We start from the raw sequence: 14,953 nt of genomic DNA, 5'->3' as shown, positions 1-14,953 counted from the left end.
GTCTCCACCCACTATTTCCACACAATGGGACTGAATGCCACACATTTTTGCAGAAACCTATCTTCTCCAAATGTCACCCAGAAGTGCCAACTTCTCTAAGTTCCTCTGCTAGAGATGCTAGCCATGATCCTTGGGTTAGGAAGGTAAAGTTAACACTTCTCACCTTTTGACCATTGAGTGACTAGGGGACGGGAAGTGTTCTGTTCCTCACAGAACTGCTGCCCACGTTCTGGCATCCACAGAAGATTTCTGCTTCAATCACTGGTTGCTGTGACGGCCGCACTCCAGCCAATTCCCTGGCTGACACCAGTCAGGAATGTCCCCTGCAATCTGTGTGTTTACTCGCTTGTGGTATTCTGACCTAACCCCAGAGGGTTACATTCCTCTTGGCTTTCCTATTCAGTCAGATATGGTAAGCAGGCGCTCCTTCCAGCTCATTCCTGTCTTCCCGATATGCCCGTTTTCCTGAGCACTTCCTTGGCTGGGGACGAGATGTTCCATTTTTGTACTTTCCCCTGTGCTGACTCTGAGGGAACCAGCCGCTTCGCCAAAGTGCTGGGGCCATTTACCAAGAGGTGATTTTTTAGAAAGCAAGATCTGCTTGTGGCTAAAAGCCTCCATCACTGCTTCTAAGCCATCTCGTCACAAAGTAGGACACATGTTTTTATAAGCTGTAGTCTAGAAAGTCATATTCAGTAAGAAGAGCAAAACATGAAACATTGATTGCTCACTACTGCATCTGAACAACACAGGTAACAAACACTATGCCACTGTATATGCATATTTATGGGTTCGGTTTGCTTTTTTATCTTTTTGAGTACTGTCTTGGTTTGGGAAAAGGAGGGTTGTTGTATTAGGCTTTTGTTTGCTTGAGAACAAACTTAAAGACGAGTGGATAGAGAGAGGGAGATGATCTAGAAGAACTTGGGGGAGGGAAAGACTATGATCCAAATATATTTAAATTTAAAAAAATTGTTTTAAATAATAAAAATGTCAAAAACTACATCAGACACTGATTAAAAGTTAATTTTCCTTTTATATTGAGTAAAATTTTATTACACAGCAAGCTATTTATATAAATCTCTCAATTTCATAAATCAAAACCTAAGTAAAACTGTAACTTAATTTCAGGTTTACAGTCACCAAACGTTTTGGTGGCGAGAGTAAGAGGATCTAGGCAAAGACAAGTATAATTATATCAAAAACAAAAATAACAGGCAGTTCTAAGCATTTTGGTTCTAAGATTTTTTATTTTAAAGACAGTTTCTTGTGTAGCCCTGGCTGTGCTGGAACTCACTCTGTTGGCCAGGCTGACCTCAAACTCAGCGATCCATCTGATTCTTTCTCCTGAGTGCTTGGATTAAAGGTGTGCAACACCACTGCCTGGAAAATTCTATAGCTGCCTGGTCTACAAGAGCTAGTTCCAGGACGGGCTCCAAAGCCAGAGAAAGCCTGTCCAAAAAAAAAAAAAAAAAAAAAGCAATAAAAATAAATAAATACTAAAATTAAATTAGCAATTTGGTCAGAAGAGAAAACTGAAACGAATTAGTCTTTCTTTTTCTGGTTTCTCAGTAAAACCAGAAAATCCCAGCCCTTCTCTGCCTCCCAAGTGCTGGGATTAAAGGCGTGTACCACCACTGCCCTGCACGGATTCCAAAGAATGAATTTTTCTGCCTTCCTTCATCACCAATAAGAATGACTGGGCATAATGACCAAAAGAAGTCCCCAGCGTAACTTTAAAGGAGAGTGAAGCAGGCTGTCCAGGGGACCTACGTGAAAGCGCATTCGGTGCTGAAACCACACGGCATATCTGGTCTAGGCCGCAATCACAGACACATGCAGACCGCACACCCATCCTCCAGGCACACGTTGTCGGCAGAACACTCAGCCCTGCTACTGCACTACTGTAAGATGCCCACGAGAGCAACTACGGTCTCTCGTGTCTCTATGTCATTAGAACTTCTCACACACTTGGTCTGCTTCCTGCAGTCCGCAAGTGTCCTGCGTCTTCAACATTAAAAAAAGAAACTCTAAATAAAGCTGAACAAATGAAATTAAAAAGCAGAGCATCAAATGAGATTACAAGTCCATGGAACAACATAAGCACGAATGTTACAAGTCCCTACCTGGTAACTAACTGTTTTCTTTCCATCACTAGTATGAGGTAAGGTCAAAGGTCCTGATACTATCCAAACATCTTCAAATCTCTCCGTCAGTTCACGACAATACATTTCTATCCTGAAAAAGAATCAAAACATGTTATATGTTTATAGACATACATGTTAGAAAGCAACAAGTCTGTGCTGGAGAGATAGCTCAGAGGTTAAGAGACTGACTGCTGTTCCAGAGGTCCTGAGTTCAATTCCCAGCAACCACATGATGACTCCCACCCATCTGTAATGAGATCTGGTGCTCAGAACACTATAAATAGATAGAAAGAAAGAAAGAAAGATAGAAAGAAAGAAAGAAACAAGTCACCCAGTCCCTAAGAAAACCCAAGACATCTATCTCATTTAAGAAATTAACTTAGGGATACCTATAGTGACACACACCTTTAGTCCCAGCACCAAGGAGGCAGAAGCAATTGGATCTCTTATGAGCTCAAGGTTAATCTGGTCTACAAAGAGTTCGGGGGAGAGGGGGGGGCCTGGGCTGGAGAGATGGCTCAGTGGTTAAGAGCATTACCTGCTCTTCCAAAGGTCCTGAATTCAATTCCCAGCAACCACATGGTGGCTCACAACCATCTGTAATGAGGTCAGGTGCCCTCTTCTGGCCTGCAGGCATACACACAGACAGAACATTATATACATAATAAATAAATAAATAAATAAATAAATAAATAAATAAATATTTTTTTAAAAAAAAAGAGTTCCAGACAGACCGGGGCTACAATGTGAGACCCTGTCTAAAAGAAAATTTTAAAGCCAGGAGGTAGTGGTACACATCTTTAAATCCAACACTTGGGAAGCAGAGGCAGGCGGATCTCTGAGTTCGAGACCAGCCTGGTCTACAAAGCAAGTTCCAAGACAGAGCTATACAGAGAAACCCTGTTTTGAAAAAAAAAAAAAAAAAAAATTAAAGCAGTCTTTAATCAAACTATTAAAAAACATATCAAATCAGGCTTGATGTTGTACACCTTTAATCCAGTACCCAGGAGGCAGAGGCAGGAGGATCTGTACAGGTTAGAGACCCGCCTTGCCTACACCGTATCAAGACTGCAGCTATGCAGGCTTATCCCATCTGAAGCTGAAGGTCAGACTTACATGGAGACGCTTCTCAGACTGTCTCCAGCATTACCTGGAGAAGTCAAAAGCTAAACCGCAATTCCCTAAACCATGGCTGTTTCTAGAAAATCGATCCTGAAAGACTGATGGAGCCAAACGGTCAGTCTAGTGGCACTTGTCATCATAATGTATCCTAAAACACTAAAGAGACTAGAAACACAGACTCCCTTACCTAGCTTACCACAGGAACTGTTAGGTTCTGGCCGCCCCAGTGGAAGCCATCTACACAGCACAGTGCTAAGGACAGAGACAGGTTCACAACACAATCAACATGGTAGTGATAAGCACTTTTTGTTTCGTTTTTTGATTTTTGAGACAGGGTTGAGCTGTCCTGGAACTAGCTCTGTAGACCAGGCTGCCTCTGCCTCTGAGTGCTGGGATTGAAGGAGTGCAACACCACTTTTTATAATGCTCTTGGCCGGGACCTAAAGGAGACGGCAGCTCTTGCCACCATTCCTCTCCGTTTCTTTCACAGGGCAAATGCCCAGCTACAAGGTGAAGCTCTCCTCTCTACAAAGATCTCCCCAGGGAAAAGAAATGTAAAGGGCCCCCACAGGTGTGCAATCAGCAACACAACATGGGAAGGGGGAAGAACATCCCAGAGCTTCAACAAGCTGGAAGGAAGAGCTTCACAGGGGAGTGAGAGGATGCACGAGATAACTCTGAACCTCAGTTGAACAACCCAACAGCAGCAAACACTCGGGGGAACAAGCACCGTCAAGCTGGTACCAGAGATACTTCACATTTTTAAGTGCAATAGTATTGTGGTTTACATTTTAAACCAATCCTTTTCTCCTAAAAATATAATGTATGATGGCATATATTATAATCTGGGCAGGTGGTAGGGGTTAGGATACACGGATGCAGCAGATGTGTGCAGACTGGTAACTACTGGTCTTTACAGACTCCTCTCATGGTTTTTGTGAGTCTGTGTTTGCATACAAGCACATGAGTGCAGGTGCCACAGAGCCCGGCAGAGGTGTTAGAAGCCCTGGAGCTGGAATCACAGGCGGCTGTGGGCTAGCTGGTAAGGAAGCTGAGAACCAAACTCTTGTCCTCTGCAAGAGCAACACTGGCTCTTAACCACTGAGCTGCCTCTCTGGCTCCCGGGTTTTTAAGTATAGGGCATTTTCTTAATGCTTATTTTTTAAAATTTATTTATCTTTTTATGTGTGTGTTACCCGCATGTATGTAAGTGTACATGTGAGAACCGGAAGAGGACACTGGGTTTCATGGAGCTAGTGTCGCAGGCAGCTGGGGCCATCACGCTGATGCTGGACACTGAATTCAGACTCTCTAGACGAGCAAGCATGCTCTAAGTGCTGAGCATCTCCCCAGCTTTATTTTCTTTCTTTTGTTTGTTTGGTTTTGGTCCTTTGGTGCTAAGGATGAAAGCCACGGCCCCTGCCCATTTGAAGCAAGTAGTCCGTTGATGAACTACACTTCTATCCTTATTCTGAACCGTAAAATACAAGAAAAGCACACCTGCCTGAAACAACCTCAACCAGTGTTAGTCTCAACGCCTGCTGAGACCACAGGACAGACGTAACAATGTTAAAAGAAAGCAGAGGGCTCAGATGTTCTGGTTTCTACCACTAAAATGGTTAATGACTGTGCTGAACTGCACCGCACCAAACCTTTCTCTCGCAAAGTTCAGAAACAGGCAGTGTGCTGGTTCACCCCTGCCACCCCAGGACTTTCAAGGCTGAGGAAGGAGAAGCCCAAGCAGGTGGCCAGCCTTGGCAACTGACAGTGCCTCCCCCAAAAAGCTTAGAAACTTAAACAAAGTGCCTTCCCTGGACACGTGGCTCACTACTATCAGGAATGTTACTTTGAGTCACTTCTCTCAAAACCTGACTTGAACAGAAGTGAACAATCAAAGAGGCAGGCTATCCTTTGAAGTCTGTGCTCCCACAGACAGGAGAGCATCTGGAAAGCGAGAGACAGTGCATACATGCCCCAACAGTCTCACCACACCACGCTCATCCACACCTACCTATTCCAGTAGCCAGAATTGTTATCGAAATCCTGAGGCACAATGTTAGAAAGGTAGAAGGTCTCCGCCATGGCCTTCTGTGAAAGAAAAGAAAACAGCATGATATTCCAGCATGCCTTCCCTTCAAAGGCTCCAGGAGCAGATGCTGACAGCCCCAAATTAACACCTTCTCTTAACAGCTAGGACGACAGGACCACTCATCAAGGCTGGAATCCGCTCAGGCCAGCAGCCACTCTGCCACCCATCCACATCCCAACCCACTGAGACTTGCTTAGATAAACAAAGGCGTAAATATCCCAAGACAGAGAATTCTGTCATTATGCAATATAACAGCTCCAGGGTCAAAGAGATTGCTCAGCAGGTAAAAGTGCTTGCCCCATGAGCTTTTTACCCCAAATTTGGTGCCTGGAACTAACAAAAAGGTGAAAGGAAAGAACTCTACAAGTTGTCCTTTGGCCTCCACATACAATTCATGCACACACGCACGCACACACACACACACACACACTATATGCAGAATAAATTTAATTAAAAAAAAAAGACTAACCCTTTCTCAAAAAAAAAATTAATTTTTTAAAAGACTATAAGCTGGATACAGTGGCACATGCCTATCATACCTGCGCTTCAGAGGTGAAAGCAGGGGATCAGGAACCCAAGGTCAACCTAAGCTACATAACGGGCTCCAGGTCAGCCTGTACCACATGAGACTTTCTCAAATAATAATAGTATCAACTACAATGAACTATATTGTAAATAGTTCAGTGTGACTGGCTTTCCCCAGCATTTGTATCATCCAAAAGCTTGTTCATGAGCTCCAGTGACTAAAAGTCTCCAAAGAAAGCTGCAGAGTAAAGAATATTGTATACATAATTAATAAATAAATAAATAAATAAATAAATAAATAAAGCTGCAGAGTAACTTCTGCAGAAAAGGTCAACTTTCTGGGATTTTATTTAAGGTACAAACAACAACAAAACATTTAGTTCAAAAGTGGCAGAGAAAACGTCCTTTTCTCCCAGTTTCTAGCCACCACAAACCCATTCATGTGACATGTCTGACCAACATACACAAAGCTGTTTCAATGACTGCAGTCACCAGCTGCCATCACCATATCCATCCCTTCGAGGGCGGTCCCAGCCTGGCCACCACTGTGGTCCCAGCCTGACCGGCAGGACGGTCCTAGCCACCACTGCGGTCCCAGCCTGGCAGCCACTGCAGTACTGCCCACCACTGCAGTCCCAGCCTGGCCACCACTGGGTCCTAGCCTGGCCGCCACTGTGGTCCCAGCCTGACCGGCAGGGCGGTCCTAGCCACCACTGGGTCCTAGCCTGGCCGCCACTGCGGTCCCAGCCTGACCAGCACGGCAGTCCTGGCCACCACGGCGGTCCCAGCCTGGCCGCCACTGCGGTCAGATGCACAGCCACTTTCTCTCAGCTTTTCTACAGCTCTCAGACTTTTAAAAATAAGAACGAGTAGCTGAGCCCCTAGTGGCTTTTCTGCCCCCTTTACATTTAGAATTTAGTTTTCAGAGGCAAGAGACAGACAGACAGACTCGGACATCCTCAAGCTTTACGTTCTGGTCCCTAGACCATCAGCCACACATCCTCATCTTCTCAAAGTGTGCCTACACTGGAAAACTTGTTATTTCCTGCTGGGGCCATGTGTCCTCGTGACCAGCCACTCCCAACATAGTCCTCATTGAGGGCACTGAAGGCTGAAGGGACACCGGGATCAGGCTTGAATTTACAATGTTTTCTGTCCGCGTCACCTGAAGAAAAAACACACAAAATGCTGATCAGTGGGTCTCTAAGACAGGCAAGTGGGCTTCTGTGAGTCGGTACCCCTTCAAGCAGCTGTATTAGGGACCACATGTCTTAAGCTCCTGAAATAGTTGAGCTTTTTCATCTGAGCAAGCCTTGGTCTAGGACAGGCTGATTCTCATGTAGGGACACTAGCTCTCACACTCGGACTCTGGCCTTTCAGTGAAGAAACCACGCTGGACAGCAGGCCCAGTGAAAACAAGGAGGCGGTGAGGGGACAGACAACTCCACCACGGAATAAACGTGAAAAGGGACCATTGTGTCACGCACAGCATGGGCAAGACCTGCACAAACTCCAACCAGACAAAGACCCGCAGAGGGGCGAGGGGTGTCACAAAGCTCCACTTCTCACTGAGGGCTACTGGGAGAGGGAGTAGTTTTCCCATCAATGCTGTCCCTGAGGACTTGGAAACCCTTTCATCAGTACCTGTACTCTGCTCCAAGAGTTCAAGACAATGCCACAGGACAGTGGGAGGTGGTGGCGCACTCTCGGGAGGCAGAGGTAGGTGGATCTGTGAGTTCAAGGCCAGCCTGATCTACAGAGTGAGTCCCAGAACTGCCAGGGCTGTTACACAGAGAAAACCCCGTCTCGAAAAAATCAATAAATAAAAAATGAATAATAAAAGAATTAAATAAGATGCCACAGGACTATAGACCATTTACTCTAGTCATGGCTATATGCCCAGAGCTTCGCACCATTGTGCGAGCACACTTAGTGTGTGTTTTTTTTTTTTTTAAAAAAAGACCTGTTGAGGACAGGCTCCAAAGCCAAAAAAAAAAAAAAAAAAACCCTGTTGAGGTAAAGATGATGCTCACTGCGTCAATATTTAGGATGGGGTCTTGAAACTCAACTATTGAAACACGGATGTTCTCAGCCCCTGAACCAGCTGGGAAGGATCTTGGGTTCCTTAGAGACTAAACTTGATCCATTTAATCAGAGAGGAAAATAAGCATCATTCAGTGTGTTCTGTGACAGGCTACAGTTGAAAATATTCTCAACCATCCCCTATCTCTAAACTTGGAAACCCTTTCATCAGTACCTGCACTCTGTTCCAAGCACCCACCTACAATCTTGTCCTTGGATATATGCTCAAGGACCCATCTGGGCACTCGCTTTGTCTGATCATAAGACAAGGCATGGTTAGTGTAGCGCTTGGTCTCTGTTCCGGTCAGAGGAAATCCAAACTGTTCTAGGACAACTTTTTCTGCAGATTCTAAGAAAGAAAAAGAGGGGGTGAATAAAATACAAGTGATTAGTGACTCTTACTAAGAACAAACGACTATCAAGACAACAGCGGTAGCTAAAAGCAAACGGCTCAAAAGTCTCAGCAGGGAGTGATTCCCAAAGCTGAGGAGCAGGAGGCTCTAACAAGACAGACCTCATTTGTGCAGTTATTAAGTCGGAGAAAACAGTCAGCAAAATCCCCTGCCTACGGTCTGCTGTGTACTCACCAAGCCTCAACTCTAGGGGATGTGTATTTGGTTTTGGTGCTGGGGAATGAACTCAGGGTTCTCGCTCGTGTTAGGCAGAATTCCTGAGGGCCACATTCCCAATCCTTCCATGTTTCAGTCTGATACAGGGTCTCGCTGCATGGCTCCGCTGTGAACTCGCTCTGTGGTCCAGGCAGGCCTTGAACTTTTGTTCCTGCTGCCTCCACCTACCACAGGTTGCTGAGTTTACAGGGATGCGCTGCCACCCTCAGAACTCTCAAATAAAGGCCTGGCGAGAGGTGTGCAGGGTGGAGGCGGGCACAGCTCAGTGACAGCGCTGGGCACGGGCTAGTCAATTCCTGGTGCCAAAAATAAACAAGGACCCGATCTTACTAGCTTCCCAAATCCATCTGCACCTCAAACTATAAGGAGACCTCAAAGGAAAACCATCAGGTCACCACTATCAGTCATTGGTTAAACTGGACGGGAAAGAGGCTTCTACTTAAGGAGGCAAAAATGGCCATAAGTGTAGTTTCTCATCACCGTGGTATCTCATCTGCCTGGCTAAATATTCGTTTTCAACTCCAGGAGTGGGAGCACACACCTGTTACTCCAACAGGTTTGATGCCTGGCTGGGTCACAATGAGACCTTGCCTCAAAAAAGAAGAAAAAAAAAAAAAAACTAAACAATCACTCACACTTCCCCCATTTTTTTTTTTTTTTTTTTTTTGGTTTTTTTTCGAGACAGGGTTTCTCTGTGGCTTTGGAGCCTGTCCTAGAACTAGCTCCGTAGACCAGGCTGGTCTCGAACTCACAGATATCCGCCTGCCTCGGCCTCCCGAGTGCTGGGATTAAAGGCGTGCGCCACCATCGCCCGGCCTTCCCCCATGTTTTAATCCAAGGAATGACTGGGAACCCAGTACTTTCTCCTAGTGGAGAAAAAAAAAAAAAAAACTGAGCTCTCGCCTAACACCAAACCGGTTACCAGTTACTCTTGCTCCCCATGCCTTCCCAGGCACCAACCACCAGAGACGTCCTCCTGAAAGACCCCCAGTAGGGTCCTTCCCTCAGGTGGAGACACCCGGACCCAAAGACCAGGCCGAGACCACAGGTCGGATGCAAACTGCAAGAGGTTTATTAGGTAGACACAGGTACCTGCGGGCGGCAAAGGAGGAGCAGACTGGGAGGAGGTCTTTTTATAGGAAAGAGGGTAGCAAAAGCAAGTTTTACAGAAGCAGAAGCGTGGTTATCGGAATGAGGCGGGGGGGCATGAATGGTTTTTCCTCTCCCAGCATGGATGTTTGGCAGCAGACATCCTGCTCTTATCTTATAGATATCCTGTTTTCCTCTCACGAGAGCAGGCTAGCTGCTGATCCTGAGAATCTTTCAAGCAAACAGGACGTTCTCCCCGGGAGCCTGCTAGCTGCGGGTTCTGAGGAGGGGGTCTGTAGGGTCTTTCATTCCGGCACAGTGGCAAGTATCAAAGAAGCTGGTTGTTCAGCACATAGCACATCCTGGGACGAGCGGGGCCTGCAGGTGACCCCGGGGGAATGTAAGGACTTACGTACTCTGAAGACTGGGTAGTCAGTCTTCACAGAAACTTCTTCAGACATACATGCTGTGAGAGCTAATGTCAATTTGATAGAATCTTGACAAAATCACCTGAGACAGGCCTGGGTATGCCTATGGGGGGGGGGGCGGGAATCATGGTTGCACTCAGTGACATGGGAACCCCCCCAGCTTAAGTGTGGGCGGGGTCATTCCCTGGCTGGGAATCCCACACTGTATAGAAGGAAAGGGGGCTGAGCAGCAGCGGGCATTCGTTCCTGCTTCCTGATTGTGGAAGTGGTGTGGCCAGCTGCTTTAAGGTCCTTCCCCGCCATAATAGGGGCTGCAACCTCGAACTGGGAGCAAAAACGAACCATTCTCTTAAGCGTCGGGTATTTGCTTGCTTGTTACAGCTACAGGAAAAGAAACTAAGACACTGAAGGCCAACTCTGTACCAGGTACTGTGCTGCACCTAAGGTGGAGAACAAAGAGAGTCTCAGGTCGAGCTGGCGCTAAGGACGGAGGGCGGTGACGTGGGAGCCCGCAGAGGCCGGGGGATGGCGCCCGCCCGCAGACTCACCGTGCGGCTCGTCGTCCCGACGCCGGAGGAGCTGCAGCGCCGTCAGCCCCGCGCCCGCCGCGCCCACGACAGCCCCAGCCAAGAAGCCATTCAGAAACCGCAGCGAGTCCCTGTGGCGGGAAGCGAAGCTCTTAGCAGCCATCGCTCCAGAGACGCGCCGCGCCTGCGCACACCGGGAGTCCGAAGCCTGAAAGGCCCAATCCCAAACCCGGAAACGACGCACGCACGCGCGGTCTGGAGCCGCCTCCCAGAAGTCTTCGCCGCAGGGGGCCTCGTGCGCCCCCTGGTGACCAGCTGGGGCAGACGCGCCTGCCTCCATACCTGGTCCGGGCCAGGTGGGGGGGGGGGATGATGGATGAGTTGAAAGCGTCGTGACTTGCAGGTTTAATCGCGTGTGCATGGACTGTCCTCAGAAGAAAAATACCTTTAGACTCCTTTAATAGTGAGTAAACGCGTTCTCATGATCCAATTCGTTGTGATTCCGAAACCTGTACCACATTGAATCTGTTTGCAACATCTGGCTTCGAAGTCAAAATGCACACACTTAACTTCTTAAGCTACGGTGCTTGTACCTCCTATCGAGTTTCTTGGCAAAACAGTACTCCATTGTAACCCGAGACTCTAGACCAGAGCTGGAAGTTAAAATCCCTGCCAAACTACTCGGGCGTGGCACCCCATCGGTGGGACACCCCATCATATCTCCTCTTTTAATTTGTGTCTGAACCAGCAAAACTGCTTATCTGGTAAAAAAGTACTGGCCACCGAAACTGACACCAGCACTCAACCCCTGGAGTCCATTTGTATGGAAGGGGAGAACTTATTCCTGAGAGCGTCCTCTGACCTCCACAGCTGTGCACCTGATGACAGGGAGAACTGACTCCTGAGAGCCGACCTCTGACCTCCACAGCTGTGCACCTGATGACAAGAACTGACTCCTGAGAGTCCTCTGACCTCCACAGCTGTGCACTTGCCCTCCTACATGTGCACAGCCAGACAGAAACAATTGAATGTGATAAGATTATAATCGGGTTTGGTCGAGCTATCCATAATCCAAGATCTAGGAAGGCTGAGGATGGAATATCTGAGTTCAAGACCAGCCTACACTACATAGTGAGCTCCAAATGGATCTCAGCCACACAGCCAGACCTATTTCAAAAAAGAAGTTAAAATCACTGTGCCATCATCATCTTAGATAGGACTAAGACTGAGGAGGTAACACATAAGATGTGTGCCTTCAAGCACACTGTAAATGTTAGCCTATTTTATGACACCACTATTCTTGGTTTTAGAATATGAAACTGGTGGGGCTGGAGGGATGGTTCAGTGGTCAAGAGCATTGGCTGCAGCCGGGCGGTGGTGGCGCACACCTTTAATCCCAGCACTCGAGAGGCAGAGGCAGGGGGATCTCTGTGAGTTTGAGACCAGCCTTGTCTACAGAGCGAGTTTCAGGACAGGCTCCAAAGCAACACAGAGAAACCCTGTCTCCAAAAACAAAAGCAAAACAAAAAGAGTATTGGCTGCTCTTCCAGAGGACCCAGGTTCAATTCCCAGCACCCACATAGCAGCTCACAACTGTCTGTAACTCCTGTTCCAGGGGATCCAACATGCTCACACAGGGATAGATGCTGTTGAAATACCAATGGACATAAAATATAAATAAATTTTAAAAAACGAATTGGCAAATGCCCACTGATAAAGGAAGAACATCTGTTCAATAGGATTACACTCAGATGAATGGGTCCTTGAGGACCTTACAGCATGGCCGCCAGCCTCCGAGGTGGACCTAATGTCCCTGGAAACAGGGACTCACATATCCCAGGATAGTCTTGAACTCTATGTAGCTGATGGACTTGAATGTCTGATCCTTCCGCCTCCACCTCCAGAACGCTGAGATTCCAGGTGTGTCCCACTATGCCCAATTTAATCAGTGCTGGGGGCTCCAAACTAGAGCATGCTAGGCAAGTGCTCTATGAACTGACCACATCCCCAGCCAATTCCCATTTCTTAATTGGAAACCAAGAGCTTTCATCTGACCTCAAGGGCAATCACTCTCAGCAGGAGGCCATCTCTGTGACCGAGGAAATTCAAGCATGGTCTTCAAAGCCTCGCACAGACAAAGCTGTCTGAGAAATTTCTCCCGAAGAATACCTCTGGTGAAGTCGCGTATGATTCCATAGGTCTCTTGTTGAGGGAGCTGCGGGCCTGCTTTTCATCCTGCCCTGCTCCCGCATGGTTAGCTTTATACCCGAAATAACAACACACACATTGTATTCTTTTAAACACTGCCTGGCCCATTTCTATTCATGTGTGTAGCACCCCAAGGTGTGCTTACCGGGAAGATTCTAGCCCACGTCCATCCTGGGTTGGAGATTTATTGCGTCTGCCGGGGAGAGGGGAGCATGGCGTCTGCTCCAGAGAGCAGAGCTGTCGAGTCTGAGCTCACTTCCTCTTCCTCCCAGCATTCTGTTCTGTTTACTCCACCCACCTTTGTTTTAACCTATGAGGGCCAAGCAGTTTCTTTATTACTTAATCAATGAAATCAACAGATTGATATATGACACTCCCACATCAGTCTCTGACCCTGACTGCTTGAGCTGGCTTAGCCGCCCTTTCTATGGAGTCAGAGGCCGAGTTCTCTCTCCAGGTATAGCCTGTGATTTACCAACCTCCGTCCATCTACAGACTAGTTTCCAGCCCAGTAAACACACAACAACTGTATCTAGTCCAAAGCAGAGCAATTATAGAAAAAATGCTTAAGTACAGGTCTGGATACCTTGCGACTCAATGGCCCCAGCTCTTAAGGCTCTTGAAGTCCACTTCCTGCCTTTTCCCAAGATAAGTGGCCACCTCACCGGTCTCCTTCCAGTACAGCCCCTTTTAGCCTAGAAACTTCTGTCTTGTGCAATGGAAAACCCTGATAATACAACCAAAAAAATACTCATCAGTGGCCATGAAGGCTATTTTGGGAGCTGCCATCAGAACTTGTTACAGTCATCGAAGTGCAAAGATGAGGTAAGAGTCCTAGACCTGGGTTCACTTCCTGAACCCACATGGAGGCTCACAACAGGCTAGAACTCCATCCCAGAGAATCTGACACCCTCTTCTGGCTATCGTGTGCACAACACACACAGTGCACAGCACAGACAGTTGCCAGAAAAACACCCACTTTTTTTTTTAAAGTACAAAGCACATAGGAGTGTTTTTCGTCATCTAGATCTTTTACTTGAATGTCACCGTACATGCCACTTGGCCCCAAGAATTGGAAGGACCACTACTTTGGGACAGTGAAGCGTCCTGGGGACCTGCTTGCCCACCTAAAATAAAAGGACTGGACCAGTTTTTAAACTGTCCAAGAGAGTCCCAGTATTCCCTGGGATGCTTGAGATTTATCAGTGGGGGATAAGGTGGTAATTCTTGAGTTCTTTTCTACTTCTCACATTTATTTTTACAAACTATTCACAGTGTGATTTCTTTTCATGAAAGTTCCTTTGCTATAAGGAAGCAGCCAGGTAAGCCTTAAAAGCCAGTCTTAAAGATTTTCCAACTCCTTTGCCAAAACTGTGAGTTTTACTGGACCTGGTGGCACACTGCCTTAATCCCAGCACTCAGGAGGCAGAAGCAGGCCGTCTCTTAGAGTTCAAGGCCAGCCTGGTCTGTGTAACAAGTCCAGACTAGCCAGGTCTACATGGTGAATCACAGTCTTTAAAAAAAGAAAAGGTTTCTCTAGATGAACAGAAGAAAGAAAGAAAGAAAGAAAGAAAGAAAGAAAGAAAGAAAGAAAGAAAGAAAGAAAGAAAGAAAGAAAGAAAAAAGGATTCAGTTGTTGGTTTTATTTCAAGACAGGATTCTCTAAGTAGTCCTGACTGTCCTGGAACTCACTCTGTAGACCAGGCTGGCCTCGAACTCACAAATAATCACCTGCCTCTGACTCAGAATTCTGGGATTAAAGGCGTATGCCACCGGGCTAAAACTTTCTTTTCTACACTCACTGATGACACATTATCTGAGAGACTAGAAAGGGTCAGAGATTGCACAGCAGGCCTGTAAAGGCCGCTGAAGAGTCTTCCAACAGATGCTTACTTAAGAAAGGGTGACCTACAAGGCAGCTACCGCCCGGCCAGAAGCAGAACTCAAAAACGCTTCTCCACTTAAAACCGTGTCTGCAGAGAACAGCAGGCTGGTTTCCGCAGCTGTGATCTCTGTGAGGCAACAGAACTCTACTCCTTTGGGGACTTGGGCTCTCGTTTGGTGCTGATTTTCTCAGTGGCCCACACGTAGCCAGGTCTGGAGAGCA

At 47.0% G+C, this 14,953-nt stretch overlaps 1 protein-coding gene across 4 annotated transcripts in view; it reads right to left on the bottom strand.

Annotated features, from left to right (window-relative positions):
- Exog (exo/endonuclease G) overlaps positions 1–13,009 on the bottom strand; it is a 30,025-nt gene extending 17,016 nt beyond the window's left edge. The window contains exons 1-5 of one of the 4 annotated variants that reach the window (XM_057768326.1): positions 12,992–13,009; positions 8,165–8,314; positions 6,909–7,048; positions 5,281–5,357; positions 2,127–2,238 (exon numbers count right to left, since the gene is read on the bottom strand). In XM_057768326.1, coding sequence (XP_057624309.1) covers positions 2,127–2,238; positions 5,281–5,357; positions 6,909–6,941 — 222 coding nt within the window. In that variant the 5' untranslated portion in view covers positions 6,942–7,048; positions 8,165–8,314; positions 12,992–13,009. Of the gene's footprint in view, positions 1–2,126; positions 2,239–5,280; positions 5,358–6,908; positions 7,049–8,164; positions 8,315–10,516; positions 10,552–10,659; positions 10,829–12,991 lie in introns of those variants that run through there. The other 3 variants (XM_057768323.1, XM_057768327.1, XM_057768325.1) reach the window with 3 other exon arrangements.
- Between the last annotated feature and the right edge of the window lie 1,944 nt (positions 13,010–14,953).

Source organism: Chionomys nivalis, chromosome 4, assembly GCF_950005125.1.
Source record: "Chionomys nivalis chromosome 4, mChiNiv1.1, whole genome shotgun sequence".
Classification (NCBI taxonomy): domain Eukaryota; kingdom Metazoa; phylum Chordata; class Mammalia; order Rodentia; family Cricetidae; genus Chionomys; species Chionomys nivalis.
This window is presented reverse-complemented; position numbering and strand designations above follow the sequence as displayed.